General features: G+C 36.7%; 1 protein-coding gene across 3 annotated transcripts; it reads left to right on the plus strand.

The window, feature by feature from the left end:
* Positions 1–168: 168 nt before the first annotated feature.
* Positions 169–18,069, plus strand: LOC113054713 (protein strawberry notch homolog 1-like). 3 transcript variants are annotated; one of them, XM_026220448.1, is made up of 33 exons: positions 169–893; positions 1,512–1,628; positions 3,140–3,241; positions 5,237–5,573; positions 6,238–6,276; positions 6,428–6,528; positions 6,637–6,733; positions 6,918–7,078; positions 7,248–7,381; positions 7,473–7,563; positions 7,636–7,797; positions 8,558–8,693; positions 8,809–8,914; positions 9,025–9,178; positions 9,286–9,468; positions 9,565–9,662; positions 10,060–10,205; positions 10,348–10,545; positions 11,274–11,453; positions 11,593–11,765; positions 11,882–12,013; positions 12,100–12,235; positions 12,727–12,839; positions 12,920–12,991; positions 13,073–13,172; positions 13,264–13,338; positions 14,305–14,451; positions 14,781–14,875; positions 14,984–15,070; positions 15,159–15,296; positions 15,729–15,805; positions 15,937–16,130; positions 16,924–18,069. In XM_026220448.1, exons 2-33 carry the CDS (start codon positions 1,515–1,517, stop codon positions 17,064–17,066), a joined length of 4,221 nt encoding a protein of 1,406 aa, XP_026076233.1. In that variant the 5' UTR covers positions 169–893; positions 1,512–1,514; the 3' UTR covers positions 17,067–18,069. The 3 variants fall into 3 exon arrangements, with proteins under 3 accessions (XP_026076233.1, XP_026076232.1, XP_026076234.1); XM_026220447.1 differs by having other exon boundaries at positions 169–523; XM_026220449.1 differs by lacking the exon at positions 6,238–6,276 and having other exon boundaries at positions 170–523.
* The last annotated feature ends 362 nt before the right edge of the window (positions 18,070–18,431 follow it).

Raw genomic sequence — 18,431 nt, forward strand, 5'->3', positions numbered from 1 at the left:
CGAATTTGGTTGAAATAATTTATAAATTAAAATGTTCATCTTCTGATATATTGGTTGTTTTCAACCTTTGTCGTAAAACAGAGGTCAGAATCTTCCTTTGACCTTACCAGCATGGCTTCAGCAATGTCATTTTGACGTGTCATTGGAGGAAACTATTTTCCTCGCGTCACTTCCTGAAAGTGAGGAAGGGGGAGGTCACGTGACAAGGCTTCGGCGCTCTCCTTCTCCGACTACTTTTGATTTTAAAATATAATCAAACATTTCGATTATTATGTACGGGCTTCAGTGCTTTGTGAAAGATGGTCGTAATCCGGCTTTCGACCGATGCTCCGCGACGCGTCACGCAAGTCGCGTTGAGAACATTTCTGGACAAGGGATCGAGTGTTTTTTGGGCTGCAGCGTCACGTGACCAGCACGCGCCTCGGGTAAAGATGGCGCGCGGCGGTTAGAAAACAAGCAGCGCGAGCAGCGGCGACATCCTGCACTCCGCTGCGACGTTTGGGATCCGTAGAAACTGAGTGGAGTAGGTGTTTTTCTTACTGGACATCAGCTGTCAGACGGCGGATTTAATCTGTTTCCTGTCACGCTTACAGTTTCGGTCGGTTTAGAGCCGTTGTGCAAGAGACTATTGAGTTTAATCGCGTTTCGCGTGATAGGTTGAAGGAGCCAGCTAACCTGAGGCGAGCCGTTAGCGCACTTTTGACAAAGTCACTGACAGGAATTATTCCTTCAAATGTCATTTTGTGGCACTTATTTTATTTGTCAGAGTCCTTTAGATTTATATGAACCCGGGTATAGCCTTTATAAAGAGCGTTTTGACTCCTATTTTGATATTCAAAGTTTATGAAACGATTCGTGAGGAAAATTAGCTAGCAACCACCGAACCGAGACAGGTATGTTTCACCACATGCAGTTTACATATAAAGTTATATATGTCTTGACTAGTGAGACTTTTTATGTTAAATGGTATTTATATTATACATTAATGTTATAATGTGCCTTTAAACCACGATCTCTTTTTCGGGGAATCATTTAAACGTCTCCACTGAATATTTAGGACTCGAGAGCTGCACGTTTAGTGTGTTCACAATCACCAGATTATACGACAGGTTATGATCGCCTTTTAATTTAAACATGTTGTTCATTTCGGAGTGTTATTTTGCTTTTAGTCTGGTTTCTGAGCGTGTAAGCTGATTAATATTAAAATCCAGCATCACCGTCAGACCAGGAAGTATCTTGTTGGATCAGTTTTGTCAAACACGTGTGGAGGTGGATGTTGTGGTGAGCCGTTGTGTCCCTCAAGAATGCGTTTCTTGACTAATAAGTGTTGTTTAGGTTTATATAATATGCAGTGTTCAGTCGCAAAGGTCTAACGTTACTATTAGTAGCCTCCAACAGCATGTGATTGGAAAGATGTGATCTTTAATTGGGTGTTTTGTCATTGTGTGTATACTTTCTAAAAGCAGAGTCTCTTTATGATTATTAATATTATGGTTTTCTCTGTCTTTTAGACAATGGATCCTGGACAAGATTTGCTTTTGGCTGCTCTTAGTGAGAGTGGAATCTGCCCTAATGATCTATTTGATGTTGATCCTCATGACACGCTTCCAGTCCCTGCTTCACACCAGGTCATTAAAATGCATCATACATGCATCATGGTTTACTCATTTTCATGCAGTTTAGTTTTTTCTTTTTTCTTTTCAAAGCTAAGGCTTGGTATTGACCCATTACACATCAATTTGTTTAAGATATCCAATCGTTTTTTATATATATCGGGTACACAGGACATTAATCTTTCGTAAAGAATAAATCGCTTAACTAAAGCTTTTAACTATACAGTGAACCCTCTTAGTTGATACGATAATGTTAAAGGTTAAAATTAACACCCAAACTACTACATTCAATTGCAATTTAGTTTCAGATATATAATTAACATCAAATAAAAACTGGGTTGTATACAGACATGAGGCCATTTTTATATACACTTCTTAGTTGTCTAAAAATAGATTTACTTCAGTTTGTTGTTGAAATAAACATTTGAACTTGTTTCACTGGCAGATTTATTAAAGTTTACATTAAATATTGAAGAATATATAATGATTGACATATGCTACATATATTTAGTAGGGAAAAACGGTAAGATTAAGATGCATTAACATGTTAATAATATACTGATAAACTTTTTCGGCAACATTGACTGATCATCTCAACAGTGGAAGCGCCTGCTTGCAAGTTTCATATGATTTACATAATCCTAGAATATTCGGTTTTTATTTAACAAAAGTGCAGTGTTTTGTCGTTATAGTGAGTGGACACAAATAAAAGGAGAGGCTTTACAGATTCCAGAGATGTTTTACTCTTATCCAATTATGACCAAAATGACTATTTTAAGAGCAAATTACTGCACCGTAACGTTACTGTACCAAAAAATCCAGCTGTAATGATCTGTCCATCATGGACTCTGTGACCTCACCACTTCCTGTGGAATAATTTTTTTCTTTTTCTGCAACTAATAAAATGTTGGTTGACCAAGTCTCCTCTGATCGACTATTATGGGGGCATCCCTAATATTTAGCAAAATGCTCCACTTTTGAGTTTTTTTTTTCTAGCTAAGGAATGAGCCATGGGCATTAAATTGCTTTCCTGAGCATAATGTAGCTTTATGACACCTTTCAGTAGTTGAAACCCTGGATTGAGCGATAACATATCTTTTGATGATCATTCATGTTTAGATTGTGCTGTAACTGGTAGTTAAGAGAAAGAGATGATCTGTTCACATGCCGCTTGAACGGAGGAGCTACAGCAATGTTACAACATATTAAAAAGCCCAAAAACACATTTATTAAGTTTTTTGATAAAAGCAATTTGTGAAAAAATATTTGTGCTCTGTTGTTTTTGATTGCTAAGTTTTTAAATTGAGCTTGTAGTATTTGAGTCTCGGCACAATTAACATTTGGTGAAGTGTTGTTTATACAACAATAGAAAACGGCATAGATAAGGATTTAAAAATCAACATTGGTTCATCAAAATGATAGTCAACCCAGACCTACTAAAAACAAAACTGAAGTTAAAAGTATACTCTTTTAAAGTAGCACTTTTGATTAACAAGTGATGATTGAGTCGTTCTTTTCCTTTTCAGTCAGTCTCATTAAATGCACTTGACATCGGTCTCAGTAATGAAGCTTCTGGAGTTGTCAGGATTGAACCTGCAGTTCCGCCTACTCCTACAGTCACAATCAGGGTAAGAGTTGCATGTAGCATCACTAACAGACTAAAATCTGCTTCAGATTGCTGCTTATTATGGTTTTTACAATTTTTTTATGTTTTTATTCATGTGTATTTATATATTTAAAAATGTTCATTTGAATTTTTATATTTTTGTCTTGTCATTTTTTGTGTTTATTCTATGTAGTTTTTATAAATTAAGTTTAAATGTTGGTTATTTTTTAGTACACTAGCTAAACTAAAATGAAAAATCTTGCCTTGGCAACTGGCTTAAATAAGTTTTTGTTTTTTAATTTTAAGTTGATGTAAACATTAATGTTGAAGTTAATGTTAATGGATTTTATTTCAAGTAAGGAAATGTTTTTCTTTTTTATGGTTTTAGTTGTAGTTTGGTTAACTATCATAACCCTGCCAAGAACTGCCCATTTAAGCTGAAAGGCCTGTATGTTATAAGGCAACCAACCTTGAGTTTTAGTTTTTATTTGCCGTTTAATACAGAGTTTATCTGTATTATTTTATACCCAATATACAGATTATTTCACCGGTCATGTATTTGAAAATAAATAAAAGAATGAATCAAATCATGTTTTTGTACTGTTTTGATGTATCCATTCAAGTAATTAATAGAGTGAAAGTAAAATGCACACAGGCATTTACAAGCTATTAAAAAGTAAAGGAAAGCAAGGAAAAGAGGGAAAATGCAAACAAACGGATTCACATGTTCTTCATATAACATCACACACCTGCAGTGCTTATGCGAGCAGAGAAAAACATAATAAAGCTGGACTATATATATATGCCTATATGTATAACAAATATAATAATACATTTTTACTTAAATAATAAATTAAGAAAAACTGTGCAACAAATAGCCTAGTATGCAGAGTTTTGTTTCTTTTTGTGCTGTGCGAAAGGAAACAAGACGTCGTAAAGCGGTGTCCTATTTTTACTTTAGACTACAAAAGCACAAAGATTTGTTTTTATTGTGAATGTACGCAAATAAAGGCAAACCTTTTACAAGTCTGATTATATTTGATTAAAAGGAGTTATTGCTTTCACTGTTAGACGGAAAAAATTCAAGTGATTGCACTGGCGCTACATGCATTTTATGTGGATATTGGAAGGCGAGTGAAGTAGGCTACATAGTTAATAATAATTTCAAATACATAGCGAATATGGAAACATTTGATTGTGTCGAATAAGAAGACCCAACGTCAGTTTCGTTTTAGCCTAAATTTGGTTTGGCTTGTTGTTTACATTGCTATAGCTTCTTATATTTTTAATTCTTGTTTTCTAAATTCTGTTAATTGAAAGTATTTGTTGTGGAGTGAGGAGAACTAAAATAGCCTAGCTATGTTTACAATGTATGTTTCACTATGTTTATAATGTTTGTAAACCGTTCGAGTCGGCATTAGGCCTATTTCTGAATTAAATAATAAAATGTGACTTATCCATGACTTGTTTTTTTTCTCTCTTTTCCCAACGGTTAATCTGTGTGTTACAACACTGGTAATATCGGTATCCCCGCAGGGGCGTTCCCTCTTTTTCTCGCTTTCCTTCACTTTTAAATAGCTTGTAAAAGTGGCGTGCACATTTTGCTTTCACTTTCAAACAGTGGACATTCAGCAATTAAAAATAAAGCAATTGTTTGTTTTTAATTAGTTAGAATTTTCATTATTTTCCTCACTTTCCTTCGCTTTTAAATATCTTAAAAGCACCGTGCGCATTTCAGCGTCAGTTGCTTGAATGCAACAACAAAACACAACGTCAGCTAACCTAACAGTCAACACCATCTATCGTGGCAAGCCTACTAGTCACAACCCTAGTTTGCATTTATTTCTGGAAGCTACATCCAAACAGATTAGAACTAGCGGTTTCATGCCTTTTATTCTGTGCAATTTAATGCAGACAGTGAGTGAGCAAACTATAGGCATTCGGTCTGTCTGAACCTGCTGCTTGTGTAACATTTTAATGTTATGCATTGGTTATATATTCTGTGTCGTCTTTGCAGGAGAAGCCTCAACCCTCAACAACCACCTTCGTTTTAAATCAACTGAATCAGTTGCCATCGCTGGGTACAATTGTAGTGACCAAACCATCAACTGGTACCACCTCCAGGCAGACCATCACAGTAACCAAGGTGGTGCACACAAATTCGACAGCACAACGGAGCTCTTTATCCTCTCCCACCGTTTGCACTGTGGTCCCACCGAATAATGAGCAGATCAGACTGAAGGACCTTCTCAGAACCAGCAGCCTGAAGACAAGCAGCCTTGGAGAGCTTATGAAGTTGAAGCCCCCAACTGACATAGCGCAACCTGTTGCTACAGCAACAGCCACAGGCACAAGTGAGTGCTGGCAGACGTGCTGGTCCTCAAGCGATCATAGATGTTTTTTTGCTTGTAATGGTCTGATGATACAGCTGTCTGCTTTGTGGCACTTTGCAAACCTGACGCCAAGTGCCAGTTTTCAAGTGCTGCCTCCAGCTGTCAAAACGAAACCAACATGAGCTCAAACCATCTTTGGAGGCGTTAAAGCTTGTTTGATGCTCATAAGGAATAACAGACCTGTTTTTAGGTTTATATTGTTAAAAGAAACATTATTGATTTAGGCCATGTTCACAATGCAGCTAAAAACAGTTGTCAGTGCTTCAAACCAGTGCATTTTATTATAATTACATTTATATACCAATATTTTCATTAGTATTTCAATTAAGCTGTTTTATATTTCTAGTAATTTTATGTGCTTTTTCTAACTCGTATTCATTTCTTAATTTCCAGTTAGTATTTTTAGTGCACCAAGCATTTCAAATTTTCATAGTTTTTCATCATATTTCAGCTCTTATTTCAATTAACCAATTTTTTAATAGCTGTATTTATATCCCTGCTTTAAACCAAGTGAAAGTCGTGAAAAATTGTATTGTTAAAAATTTGAGCATTGACTAAAGTTTTGAGAGACTGTGTGGATGTAATCATGCTGTGTTTTCTTTAATGTCAATGCTCTTCCTTTCAGAAATTATTCTGATCTCCACAAAGATGATGAACAGATCAGGTATGGGTAGGGTTTTAACTGCAGTGCACTGAGTCTCTTTTCACAGGTGCTTTCATGTTGTGGTGGGACCGTATCATTTCCGGCACACTACTGTGGGTGTGTGAATATTCGTTTCTCATGTGTAAATATTTTCTGTGTCCGTTTTCTTCAGCGGAATTAAACAATGGCTTGAAAAAGGAAGTGTCCAGCAAAGATGTAGCAAGAATCTGGGTCAATGATGACATGAAAATGCGGAGCTTCTCACCTGTAAATGTAAGCTTATTTATTTGAATTTAAATCTGATAAGATATTCACTGAGGACTTTAGGTGTCATTAAAATTTTTGGGATTGTTTTTTAATTATTAATTTAATTGATTGTAGAAATTACCAGGAATGAAGGAAGAAGAGGAACCAGAGGAAGAAGAGGAGGAGGAGCTGGGTCATGCGGAGACATATGCCGAATACATGCCGATGAAACGTATGTATTATCATGTTATCAGAATGCTTAAGTTAAGGCTTGTGCACAGCCAGTAATTTCTTAGCTGTACATTAGATGTAATCTATGAAAAATACAGGATTATTATGAATAATAATGACAACAAACTCGTTGTTTTTCACTGTTTTTGGCAAGTTTGTAAAGTTGATCTTCTCTCGTCTCTCAGTGAGAATTGGACTGCGGCATCCTGATCCTGTGGTGGAGACCAGCTCTCTGTCAAGTGTCAACCCACCAGATGTGTGGTACAGACTTTCCATTCCAGAGGAGACCATAGATAGAGGCTGGTTATCTGCCCTACAGCTTGAGGCTATCACGTATGCTGCTCAGGTTTGGGCCTTTTTATATATTCTAACCTTTAAAATGGTATTACCGCTTAGGAATCAGTTAAGTTCATTTATGCAAGTGAAATCATATTATACATAACGTACTGTTATTTCTAATATTGTTTACTGCAGTATTTCAGATCTATCTCTTTCAATCGTGTCTCTTCATACAGCAACATGAGACATTCCTACCAAATGGAGACAGGGCATCCTACTTGATTGGAGATGGGGCCGGCGTTGGAAAGGGTAGAACCATTGCTGGAATCATATATGAAAATTATCTTCTTGGCAGGAAAAGATCCCTCTGGTATTTACCTGTTTTCTTTCTTTTCAAAACTGCTTTTTGGTGTGTAATTTTACCATTATACATGGCTTTTTTTCACCACTGGTCTGTACAGGTTTAGTGTATCAAATGACTTGAAATACGATGCAGAGAGGGACTTGAGAGACATCGGTGCAAAGAACATTCTGGTCCATTCGCTAAACAAGGTATGTTAAGTGCTGCTTAGCCAACATGTGAGATTGTTTATTATTATTTTGACTAAATTTTCTCTCTTTCAGTTCAAATATGGAAAGATCTCATCAAAACACAATGGCAGTGTGAAAAAAGGTGTGATCTTTGCCACATACTCATCCTTGATTGGAGAGAGCCAGTCTGGGGGAAAGTATAAGACGAGATTCAAACAGTTACTACACTGGTGCGGAGATGACTTCGATGGTGTTGTATCCTTTCAATTTAAAAGGAAAAGAAAACAGAAAGTCTGATATTGTCAAACTAAATTTATGCAATAAATTACATTTTGACACTCTTTTTGGCTTTTCACCACTCAGTTTAGCGGCAGTGTTTCAACAGTGTCAATGAAACCGGTTGTAAACCATTCAATTTCTGCAGCTTGTTAGCTAAAAAACTTGTTTTTTTGATTAGTTTTTTAACTCAATTTGTTTTCTTAATTATTTTGACATGTAACGTATTTAATGTGTTCAAGTCAATCAATCTCTTATGAAATTAAGTTTTTATTACAGCCACCATTTAAATGTTTTATATTTCAGGAGCAAATTATTATATAAAAAAATATGATATTTACCTTATGGGCAATTTAAATGTTCATATACAACTATTTGTGCTCTTTTTGTGTTGATTTATTAGACAGATGTTATTAATTTGATTTTAAAATAAAAACATATTTTGGTTTAGTTTTTTAGACTAAATAAAAGCCTTCATTTTACTTTTTGGTTAAAAGAATCAAAAACATTTTAGTGTTGCGTTATTTGGGGAATAAAAAAAATAAAAAACAGAAGTCGCATCTATCATTTCCACAATTTTGGTACTACATCAACCTGACATCTCTAGAGGAACATTCCGTGCTCTAGAGCAGAAAAGCATTGCGTATTGACTGAACCGCAGTCAAGCGCTTAACATGGTGTGATTGTATTCAGCTCTCTAGTAACTATGGTGATTGATTCCCTTGACTGAGTATCTCAGATCATATTTGATGAGTGTCACAAAGCCAAAAATGTTTGCCCTATTGGGTCATCAAAGCCCACAAAGACCGGCCTAGCGGTTTTAGAGCTGCAGAACAAGCTGCCAAAAGCCCGGGTTGTGTACGCAAGTGCTACAGGTATGTGACACTGGATGTTGTATTTTGGCCAACATGGATGCATTTTTTTTTTTTTTTCCTCCAAATGCATTTAAGTTTTTTTCTATTTACACCTCTTTTGTTGGATTTTGTGTAGGAGCATCCGAGCCCCGCAATATGGCCTACATGAATCGCCTTGGGATCTGGGGGGAAGGAACTCCTTTTAAAGAATTTACTAATTTTATCCAAGCTGTTGAAAGAAGGTGAGCTGATCATATAAGAGTCTGTGTCTATGACCTTGCTTTTTAGTACCAGCATGCATCCTCTCAATATTGAATGCAACCCTTTTCTTTTTTTTATCCTCTTATTTTAGAGGTGTTGGTGCCATGGAGATTGTTGCTATGGATATGAAGCTGAGAGGAATGTACATCGCTCGACAGCTGAGCTTCACAGGCGTGACATTTAAAATCGAAGAAGTTCCCTTAACGCAGGACTACATCAAGATGTACAACAAATCGGTTCGCTTGGTGCGTAAAATGCCAAAACTAAAACTGAATGTTTTTTTGCCAATGTGTCTATGATCATTTAAATTATTCTATATTCACACAAAGTCATTTATTTTGCAAACTTGCAGTGGGTAAGAGCAAGAGAGAAGTTCCAGCAAGCCGCTAATCTGATGGATGCAGAACAACGGATGAAAAAGTCCATGTGGGGTCAGTTCTGGTCTGCTCACCAGAGGTTCTTCAAATACCTGTGCATTGCCTCCAAGGTACGGAGAGTGGTGCAGCTGGCCAGAGAGGAAGTTAAAAATGGAAAGGTTAGGTTGGACGTTCTCTTATTGCAAAAATCTTTCAAAAATGAAAGAAAGAATTGCGGTGATTTTGGTTGTGCTGATCTGTAACCTTCCATGTAGTGTGTGGTGATTGGTCTTCAATCAACTGGAGAGGCTCGAACCCTTGAGGCCTTGGAGGAGGGAGGAGGCGAGCTCAATGACTTTGTCTCCACTGCAAAGTCAGTCTAATAAATATGCAGGAAATACTTTTTATTGTACTCTCTCTTATGCCATCCAAGAAAAATGAATAATTTGCAGAACTACAATGGAAATGTGGTTTTCCCATTTGTAAGTCACTTGGCATTCTTCAATGTACTATATCCTAACAGAAACACTTCATACGTGGCCTTGCTGCATTATAAGGGGCTTTCCCTGCCATTAATGCTTAGACAATTTACACTGCACACATCTGCGGTGCAGTGTTGCTCTGACACGGCCACTAAATTTCTGAACAATCTGAACAAATGCATCAAAACGAACTCCTCATGGATGGCCTGTGGTTGAGTACATTTACATTTTTGGGTGAACTAGCAGATGATAGACAGTGTCATTTTCATTTGTTTTTTTTTTTTAAAGGGGTGTACTGCAGTCCCTGGTGGAGAAGCATTTTCCTGCACCAGACAGACAAAAACTCTTCAGTCTTTTAGGCATTGACCTAAGTGTGAAGGAAACACCTTTACCATCAGAAACCTCCACTGAGAAGAAAGGCAAGAAGCGAAAAGGTACTGTTCAGATGCACATGAAAAGCAGTTTCTACCCTGAAGCTATGAGTGCATTTCGATGTTGGAGGAAGTAATACCACTCTTAAGTTACTCAAATTGAAAATGAAACTGAGTAATGACAGTTGGTGACTGGTGTTTGCAGGTCCAGAAACAAAGAAGCAAGTGAAGAAGGCTCGTAAATCTGGTGGTCTGTCTGGTACCAGCTCAGATGAGAGCAACTCTGACGATTCAGACAAAGATGTGGAAAGCGACGACAGCTTCAATTCGGTCAGCTCAGGGGAGGAGGATGAAGATGACTTCAACCCCTTTAAGGATGATTCCAGTGAGGATGAGGAAGATGGTGAGAATCTGTAGCACTTGTTAACATTGTAAATTATTGCACCCAAGATAGTCGAGCCATATTATTTTTGTAGCGCTTTATTCAAGGGACCCTTTTCCGAGACTGCGATGACATAATACGATTAACTTAGTAAATTAAAAGACTACACTTTGTTATATTACCTTAGCTTTAAATTACAGAAAACTAGTTAACTCTTCTGCACAAGTGTTTGTAAAACAACAGCTGAGGGACTGGTGACAAATTATGTTCTCTTCTGATCAGTGTAATCAATCTCTTCATATTTTTCTTATCTTTTGTAAAGTCTTAAATATTATTGTGGATTGGGGCGAATGAGAATGCAAACATATTGTTGTAATTTCCATTCACCTCTATAGAATTTTCCCCCATCTATGATGACTTGCACTTCTGAGAGAACCCTGGAAATGAGAAAGGGGTGCATACAGATTGTTTCAAAGCAGTTCCACATAAAATAAACAGAACACTGTTAATGTTGCAGCTGAAAAGCAGCTCAACGTAAGATAATACTGTCATTATTTAATCAGCTTTGATTCAGCTCTGTTCAATAACTGTCCATGGTGCAAAGTTTAACAGATATAAAATGAATCCCGTTTTTACAATAAGCAGCTCTGCAGAAGACTAAAGTGCCATTTTATCCAGCTTAATTCAGTTCGGTGTTGATACAATTATAATTAGAAATATTCAAATGCTGCAAATTGTTTGAAACTTAGATCCGTGGCTCATCAGAAAAGACACTAAAAAGAGCAAAGACAAGAGGAACAAGAAGAAGAAGAAAAAGAGGATTGATCCAGACTCTATTCAAAGTGCCTTGTTAGCCTCTGGGCTTGGAACAACCAGACCCACTTTCACAACCCCCACCATCAAACCTTCAAACAACACGGTTGCTATAGGTATGTGACCAATGAGCTCTTCACAATGTTTCTAGATGTTTTATCACAGATAACTGCAGCTGAAAGTTGTTGAAGAAGTCCAGTGCCATTGTCCAGTGAATAATAGTACCAATAGTCAAACTAAATACTTGTTCTTAAGCCAAAAGTGAGCCGGAGGAGAGCAGCTGTGTGACCAGTCAGGATGCTGTTGAAGATGCCCAGCGGATGAAGAGGGACCTGCTAGAGCAACTGGAGCAGCTGGCAGAGAATCTGCCACCCAATACACTTGATGAACTCATCGATGAGCTGGGAGGCCCTGATATTGTTGCAGAGGTTGGTCTGTTTGTAGAGATTTATTTTTAGGGCCGTCAGTTATTTTGTGTACACCGTGTATTTAATTCAAACAACGCCATTTTTTTTTTTTATTGTGCATGTCTTATGCAATGCAGATGACTGGCCGCAAAGGCAGGGTAGTCAGCAATGATGATGGCACCATTTCCTACGAGTCTCGATCAGAGCTTGATGTTCCAGTTGAAATCTTAAACCTCACGGAGAAGCAGAGGTTCATGGATGGTGATAAGGTATGCTATTTTGTTATTTACCCACATCTGTGTAATGTTGTGATATAATGAACAGCATTTAAACAGTTCTGTGTTCACCTTTGTAGAACATTGCAATTATCTCAGAGGCTGCCAGCTCTGGGATTTCACTTCAAGCCGACCGCAGAGTGAAGAACCAGAGGAGGAGGGTACACATGACATTAGAGCTGCCCTGGAGTGCTGACAGAGCTATTCAGCAGTTTGGTGGGTACATGGTATTTATTTACTTTTATCTTCATTATTATATTTTTGTATGTGTATACATATTATAAAAAGTATATATTCAGTTTTCATCAATATAAAAAAAATATTTTGTTATTTTTAATAGTTTTTTTCCCATCTGTCTATAGTTTTTAATTGAAGTTTTCATTTGCCAAGTTAGTGTTTCAAGGTAAACTAAATTAAAATGACAGATGTTGCCTTGAAATTATTTGTATAATTAATAGATTTATGCTAGTTCTAAGCAATTTGAAAGAACACTTTTTGTAAGTATGATTTCAAATAGATGCAGGTAGTCAATAACGAACTAAGCCATAAGAAAAATGCACATCATATGCGTCACATTTAATTTGTTTGATAAAACAAATTTAAACAAAATTTCATATGAAACTTAATTGAATAAATCTTAAACTTAGTTCAAACAATTGAGTGTCTATTAATACAGTCTAATTTTATTAATTTGTAATTGCAAACAGGTCGAACACATCGATCCAACCAGGTCACAGCACCTGAGTATGTGTTTCTCATCTCTGAACTCGCTGGAGAGCAACGATTCGCTTCGATTGTTGCCAAACGACTAGAAAGCCTGGTAAGTCCCTCATGCACGTGTTGTATGCTAATGGGGGATTTAATTTTGTACGCCTAATTGTGTTTGTCTTTCTCAAAAAGGGGGCATTAACGCATGGAGACAGAAGGGCCACAGAGACGAGAGATCTCAGCCGATTTAACTTTGACAACAAAGTAAGATTAGATTACACACACCGTCAGTATTAAATAGGGTTGTTTCTAGACAATATGCTCATGTCTTTTTCTCATCTACAGTACGGCAGAAACGCTCTGGAAATAGTAATGAAGTCTATTGTCAGTCTGGACTCTCCTTTAGTGTCTCCACCTGCTGACTTTGACGGGGATTTCTTTAAAGGTACAGGTGATTGTTTTTAAAAGGAAAAGAGTCACTTGAAAACTAGAAAAAATTTAACTTAATCTTTCTGCTTTGCATTTCCTTTTTTCAGAAATCCGCAATGGTTTAATTGGAGTGGGGCTGATAAATGTGGAGGATAGATCTGGTGTTCTCTCACTGGACAAAGGTGAGAGATTTTCAGTCTGTTACATTCTCATACATTTAATGTTCAGGGTACCTGCTGTTTTTTTTTTTTTAGAAGTCTTCAAATGTCTTAAATTCAGTTTGATCACCTGTAAGGCTATATAGGAAGTCTTAAAGGATTAGTTCACTTCCAGAATAAAATTCCAGATTTTCTCACCCCATGTCATCCAAGATGTTCATGTCTTTCTATCTTTAGTCGCAACGAAATTAGGGTTTTTGAGGAAAACATTCCAGGATTGTTCCACTTTTTGCGCTTCAGGTGTACGTGCTGAGAAAGCACATCATGAATGAAAAGTTTAACCGACAAGGTTTTAAAGCACATGCAAATGTAATTTTGTGATTTTGAATAAGTGCAGTGTCATGTAAGTGGAACTCGTCAGTGAGTTAACATTTAATGTAAATGCGTAATTGTACATCATATTGAGATGCCAGAACTGCAGCTGATAGAATTTTCGCTGTAGCACGATACTGTGATATTTTTTCAAAAGCAGATTGTGGAGACGTTTTAATCTTCAATGATCAAAAATCGTGTTATCACACACCCATACGTATAACAAAATGTTTAATTATCATTTTAAGAGTTCTTAAATTTAGAAAAACATGAATCACCTTCTGGCCTAATGTGATTATTAAACCTCAAAGAGTGATGGCTGCCCTGCCTTTAGGAAAGACTAAAAACACGTAAATTCATTATACAGATTTTACTATGATTGGCTGAATACATTATAAGCACAGTACTGTTGTATGAACAAAATATAATATCACATGATCTCCTAATCCACATGTATTTATATATTAGTACATAAGGTCTCAAAATAAATGAAAATAGGGTAAAACATTTAAGTATTTTTAACTTGCAATTGAATATGTTCCCCAGCTTATTGTTATTGCCCAAATGTTTTCATTTTTTCGTGCAACATATCTTTTATTAATTTCTTGTTTTTTATAGACTACAACAACATCGGGAAGTTCTTGAACAGGATTCTTGGAATGGAGGTCCATCAACAAAATGCTCTCTTTCAGTATTTCTCTGACACATTGAGTGCTGTCATTCAGAATGCCAAAAAGACTGGAAGATATGATATGGGAATTTTAGGTATGAAGCGGTTTTAAATCAAAAAATGTAAAAGACCCAGTTTCTCCTCCGGTATTTTTTTGGTGGGGGTTCTATTGTAACAAATCTTGGGCTAAAGGCCATAAAACTCAAATACAACTTTGTCGACCAATGTTTAAATTTCACCACACCAGCTTATAAAATGCAACCGATTGTTTTGATTTGATATATCCAATCACGTTGGGAAAAATGTTACTTTTAGAAAAATCTTTCTGTGCCCTAGTCATTGCGTATTTTAATGTATTGAACAACTCCAGGATTTAGACTCCAGGATTTGCTCATTTCAGTTTGAATGTATATTTTCTTTGCAGATTTGGGTTCTGGAGATGAAAAAGTGAAGAAAGTTGATGTAAAGAAATTCTTGACTCCAGGATATTCCACCTCAGGGCATGTGGAGCTCTATACAGTATGTATATCCATACTGGGATACTAAAATAGTTGTGATTAAATTATTGGTGTTAATATGTCCTAATTGGTTAATTACTAAAAAGTCAAAACTTGTTTCTGTGTTCAGGTGAGTGTGGAACGGGGAATGTCATGGGAGGATGCCACCCACGTCTGGGCCGACCAGAACGGACCAGATGATGGCTTTTACGTACAGGTGAACAAGATTTTTGTTTCCCCCTTTATGCACTCCACTTCCAATTCATTTAACAACTGAAACTAACAGCATTCTGTTTCATCTCAAGGTGCGGAATAACAAGAAAATCTCCATACTGGTAAAGGAGGTCAACCCCAAAAAGAGACTCTTTATGGTGTACAGACCAAATGTTGGAAAACAAGTTAAACTGGAGACCTATGCAGACATCAAGAAGAGAAGTAAAAAGGTAGTACATTACTGCAGTTTCATTGCATTTCTTAATGTTTTTGGTTTATCATTGTGTTTCAATAAAAACCACACTGGTTATTTATGGTAAAATATGCAGGTTTTGCCTTCGTTTTCATAATTGACTGAAGAATAGTGAGCAGACATTGTACATAATCGACCAGTTGTGCTGTGGATCTAAAGGGAATGCTGAAATACCTTCAATATGAAAAGAAAGATAAAGTCCAGATATTCTGACCAGGACATGTCTATCAATCAGTTTTACTTCAATTACAGACTCTTCTGCAGCAATTATGATCACAACATCGCAACAAAAATGTGCTATCTCATTTGGTGCTTGGTGAATGTTAATTCTAGATCATTTTGGCATCCTGCAGACTGTTTCATGTAACTTCTTCAGCTTGTACAGTCTCTAATCCTGATCTCAAAATAGGTTCTTTCTGATGATGCCAAGCAGCACTGGATTGATCAGTACAACTCCTCGGCTAACGTCTGCTCGCACGCGTACTGGTAGGTGTTTTTTTTTTTTTTTTTTTTAAGTAATATCAGAAGTGAAAATAGAAACAAACGTGCAGTTTCACTTTTGTTTTGTACATTGTGAAATCTGAAAATGTTGTCCTGAGGAACACTCTTTTTGACAGGCGTGGAAACTGTAAGAAAGTGTCAGTGGGGCTACAATGTGAGATCGGCCTTCGGTGTAGGACATACTATGTCCTCTGTGGCTCCGTCCTCAGTGTGTGGACCAAAGTGGAGGGCGTACTGGCTTCAGTCAGCGGAGCCAACGTGAAGATGCAGATTGTACGTTTAAGAACAGAGGACGGGCAGAGGATTGTGGGTATGTTGTCCAACATATACAAATACAGCATCATTCTACAGTATAGAGAAATGTAAAGAAATGGCAATTTTTTGCCCTCCATGTTTTAATTTTAACTGGAAAACACTTTTGCACTGCCTCCAAAAAATAAACTTTTCATTTTAATTTAATTTTAAAAGACAATGCACAAGTTTTTTTTTTTTTTTTCAGAATGTTAAAGTTTCAGTTGAATTGGACATTCTTTTTTGATTATTAAAATTGAACTAAACCATTAAAATGGAATCCAGATAAATTCAAACTGAAGATCTAGAACTTTGGGGAAAATAAAACAAAATTTACACAGAAAAAATCCATAAGGCCTTAAATGTATTTTTCTTTGAAAGGTGTTAATTTGTATAATTAATAAATTTCATAATTTCAGTTTAGATATGCTTTTTGATTACTAAAATTTAGCCATTAATATAGAATGCAGAACATTTTAACTGACTGAAAACTTGAAAAAAAAATATACACATGATAATAAATAAAAAAACAATATAATAAAATGGAATAAAACTAATAAGAACAAAGAAAATGTTTCATCAGACCCTAAACATTTAAATTTTCTTGAACTTTGAAAATTTGTAAATGTAATAATTTTATTTAGACATGCTTTTTGATTACAAGTTTAATGTAACCATTAACACATTTGTAAAAAATTAAAATGGGGGGGGGGGTGTTGGGTCTGAATCCAGACAGATATAATAAATTCCACTTATTTCAAAGAGCTCCACAAATGTTTGATTTTTCAACTTATTTTCCGTTTTCTTTTCAGGTCTGATCATTCCTGCCAACTGTGTGGCGCCTCTGATCAACATCCTGTCATCATCAGATCAGTCTCAGCAGCTGGCTGTGCAGCAGCAGCAAATGTGGCGGCAACTCCATCCGCAGAGCATCAGCCACACCATCAACACATAGCGTGACACAAACACCCCGCACTTTAGGGCAGATGTGGCATCATAAGCCAGCCAGCCACCCTTCCTCTCCCGGCACGCCGGTTGTGTCGTGTTCAAAATTTCAGGGTTTTCGTGTCCAAAGAGGACTCCTTGTCAGAGCAGCTACAGAATCAGAGCTCTGCGGGTCAGGTTACTGCACTGAGAGGGGCGAAACTGGACGATATTTGCTCAGTCTGTTTCCTTTTCACATCCTCTGTCTGTTAAACCATGGCCTGTGCTTTCCATCAACATAAGTGGCTTTATGAAGTCACATACACTACTATGTACACAGGACAGCGCTCAGGGGTTACTCACAATCTAGTTTCATTTCAATTTCTTTTTTTTTTTTCATCTCGCACAGCCTCCATCTGTCCCCACCTTCTGACCCAGCATGTCCTGGGCATGACACTGCTTGTTTACCACTTAATATAGAACCTGATTCACAAGCAGGAATGCGCTGGCTTTAGTGATGGGTGTAAGCGGTGCAAACCCAACCCTAAACACTTTATCAAGAGACGTTGCATGGTTTGACGAACCCTTCGAATTTTTAGTTTATGGAAGTGGGTCAGCAGGTTTTCACTGCTTTCCAGTGTTTCAGTTTAAGTGTGATTTGTAATTTAGAGTGTCCTCTATAGAAGGCCACATCAATCAATCAATCAATGCTTTCGCTCTGTTTCTTGCTTTTAATAATTTGCCGTCACTATTGTTATTGGGGACAAAGAGCTCCCAAACCTCATTTCTGCTGTAAATGTGTGAGTTTGACACACGCTCAGTCTCTACTATATCTCGATGTATAGTTGCATATCTGAAATGTCATGTTTTTGCTCAATTGTAGATGTCGCAGGACTCTAAAGACCATGTCATTCATCCTTGCACGAGTTGCACTACTGATGGATCTGTTGTACAAAGAATCTACGGAGAAATTTAACTGACTGCAAGATCTCTACCTCTTGCATTTGACCAATAAATCTTGTGGATTACCTCGATTTCAAAATGTCTTCACTTAAAGGAACCACTTTTTTTCTATTCACAGTGTGTATTTAACTTTTATTTTTCCGTGTGGTATGGTTTGAACAAAGGAAACTGTAGAAGTCTTATTTTCAGTATCTGGTGCATTTCATAGTATAAATGTAATTCTCAAAGTCTGGTGAGTTTTATTAAAAAAATTGTGTTCAGTTTATTTCAGTATACATTATGTACAAAGCTTTAAAATAATAATCCACCATAAATCGAATTAAACTTTTGCAAGTTATTTTGGAATCTTATCTTCCCGCCTTTTTAAAATATAGTTCCAAAATTCAAATGTTAGATCTTAGAAAAAAAATTGGAAAAAAAAGAACTTTTTTTT

The sequence above is a fragment of the Carassius auratus genome, chromosome 35 (assembly GCF_003368295.1).
Source record: "Carassius auratus strain Wakin chromosome 35, ASM336829v1, whole genome shotgun sequence".
NCBI classification, from domain to species: Eukaryota; Metazoa; Chordata; class Actinopteri; order Cypriniformes; family Cyprinidae; genus Carassius; species Carassius auratus.

Bases quoted from the DNA above. Each gene is read 5' to 3' on its own strand.
- LOC113054713 (XM_026220448.1), top strand. From the start codon at position 1,515: ATGGATCCTGGACAAGATTTGCTTTTGGCTGCTCTTAGTGAGAGTGGA. The intron at 6,734-6,917 runs GTATGTATTATC...CTCGTCTCTCAG, and splicing joins CGAATACATGCCGATGAAAC to TGAGAATTGGACTGCGGCAT. The intron at 11,454-11,592 runs GTATGTGACCAA...CTTGTTCTTAAG, and splicing joins AAACAACACGGTTGCTATAG to CCAAAAGTGAGCCGGAGGAG.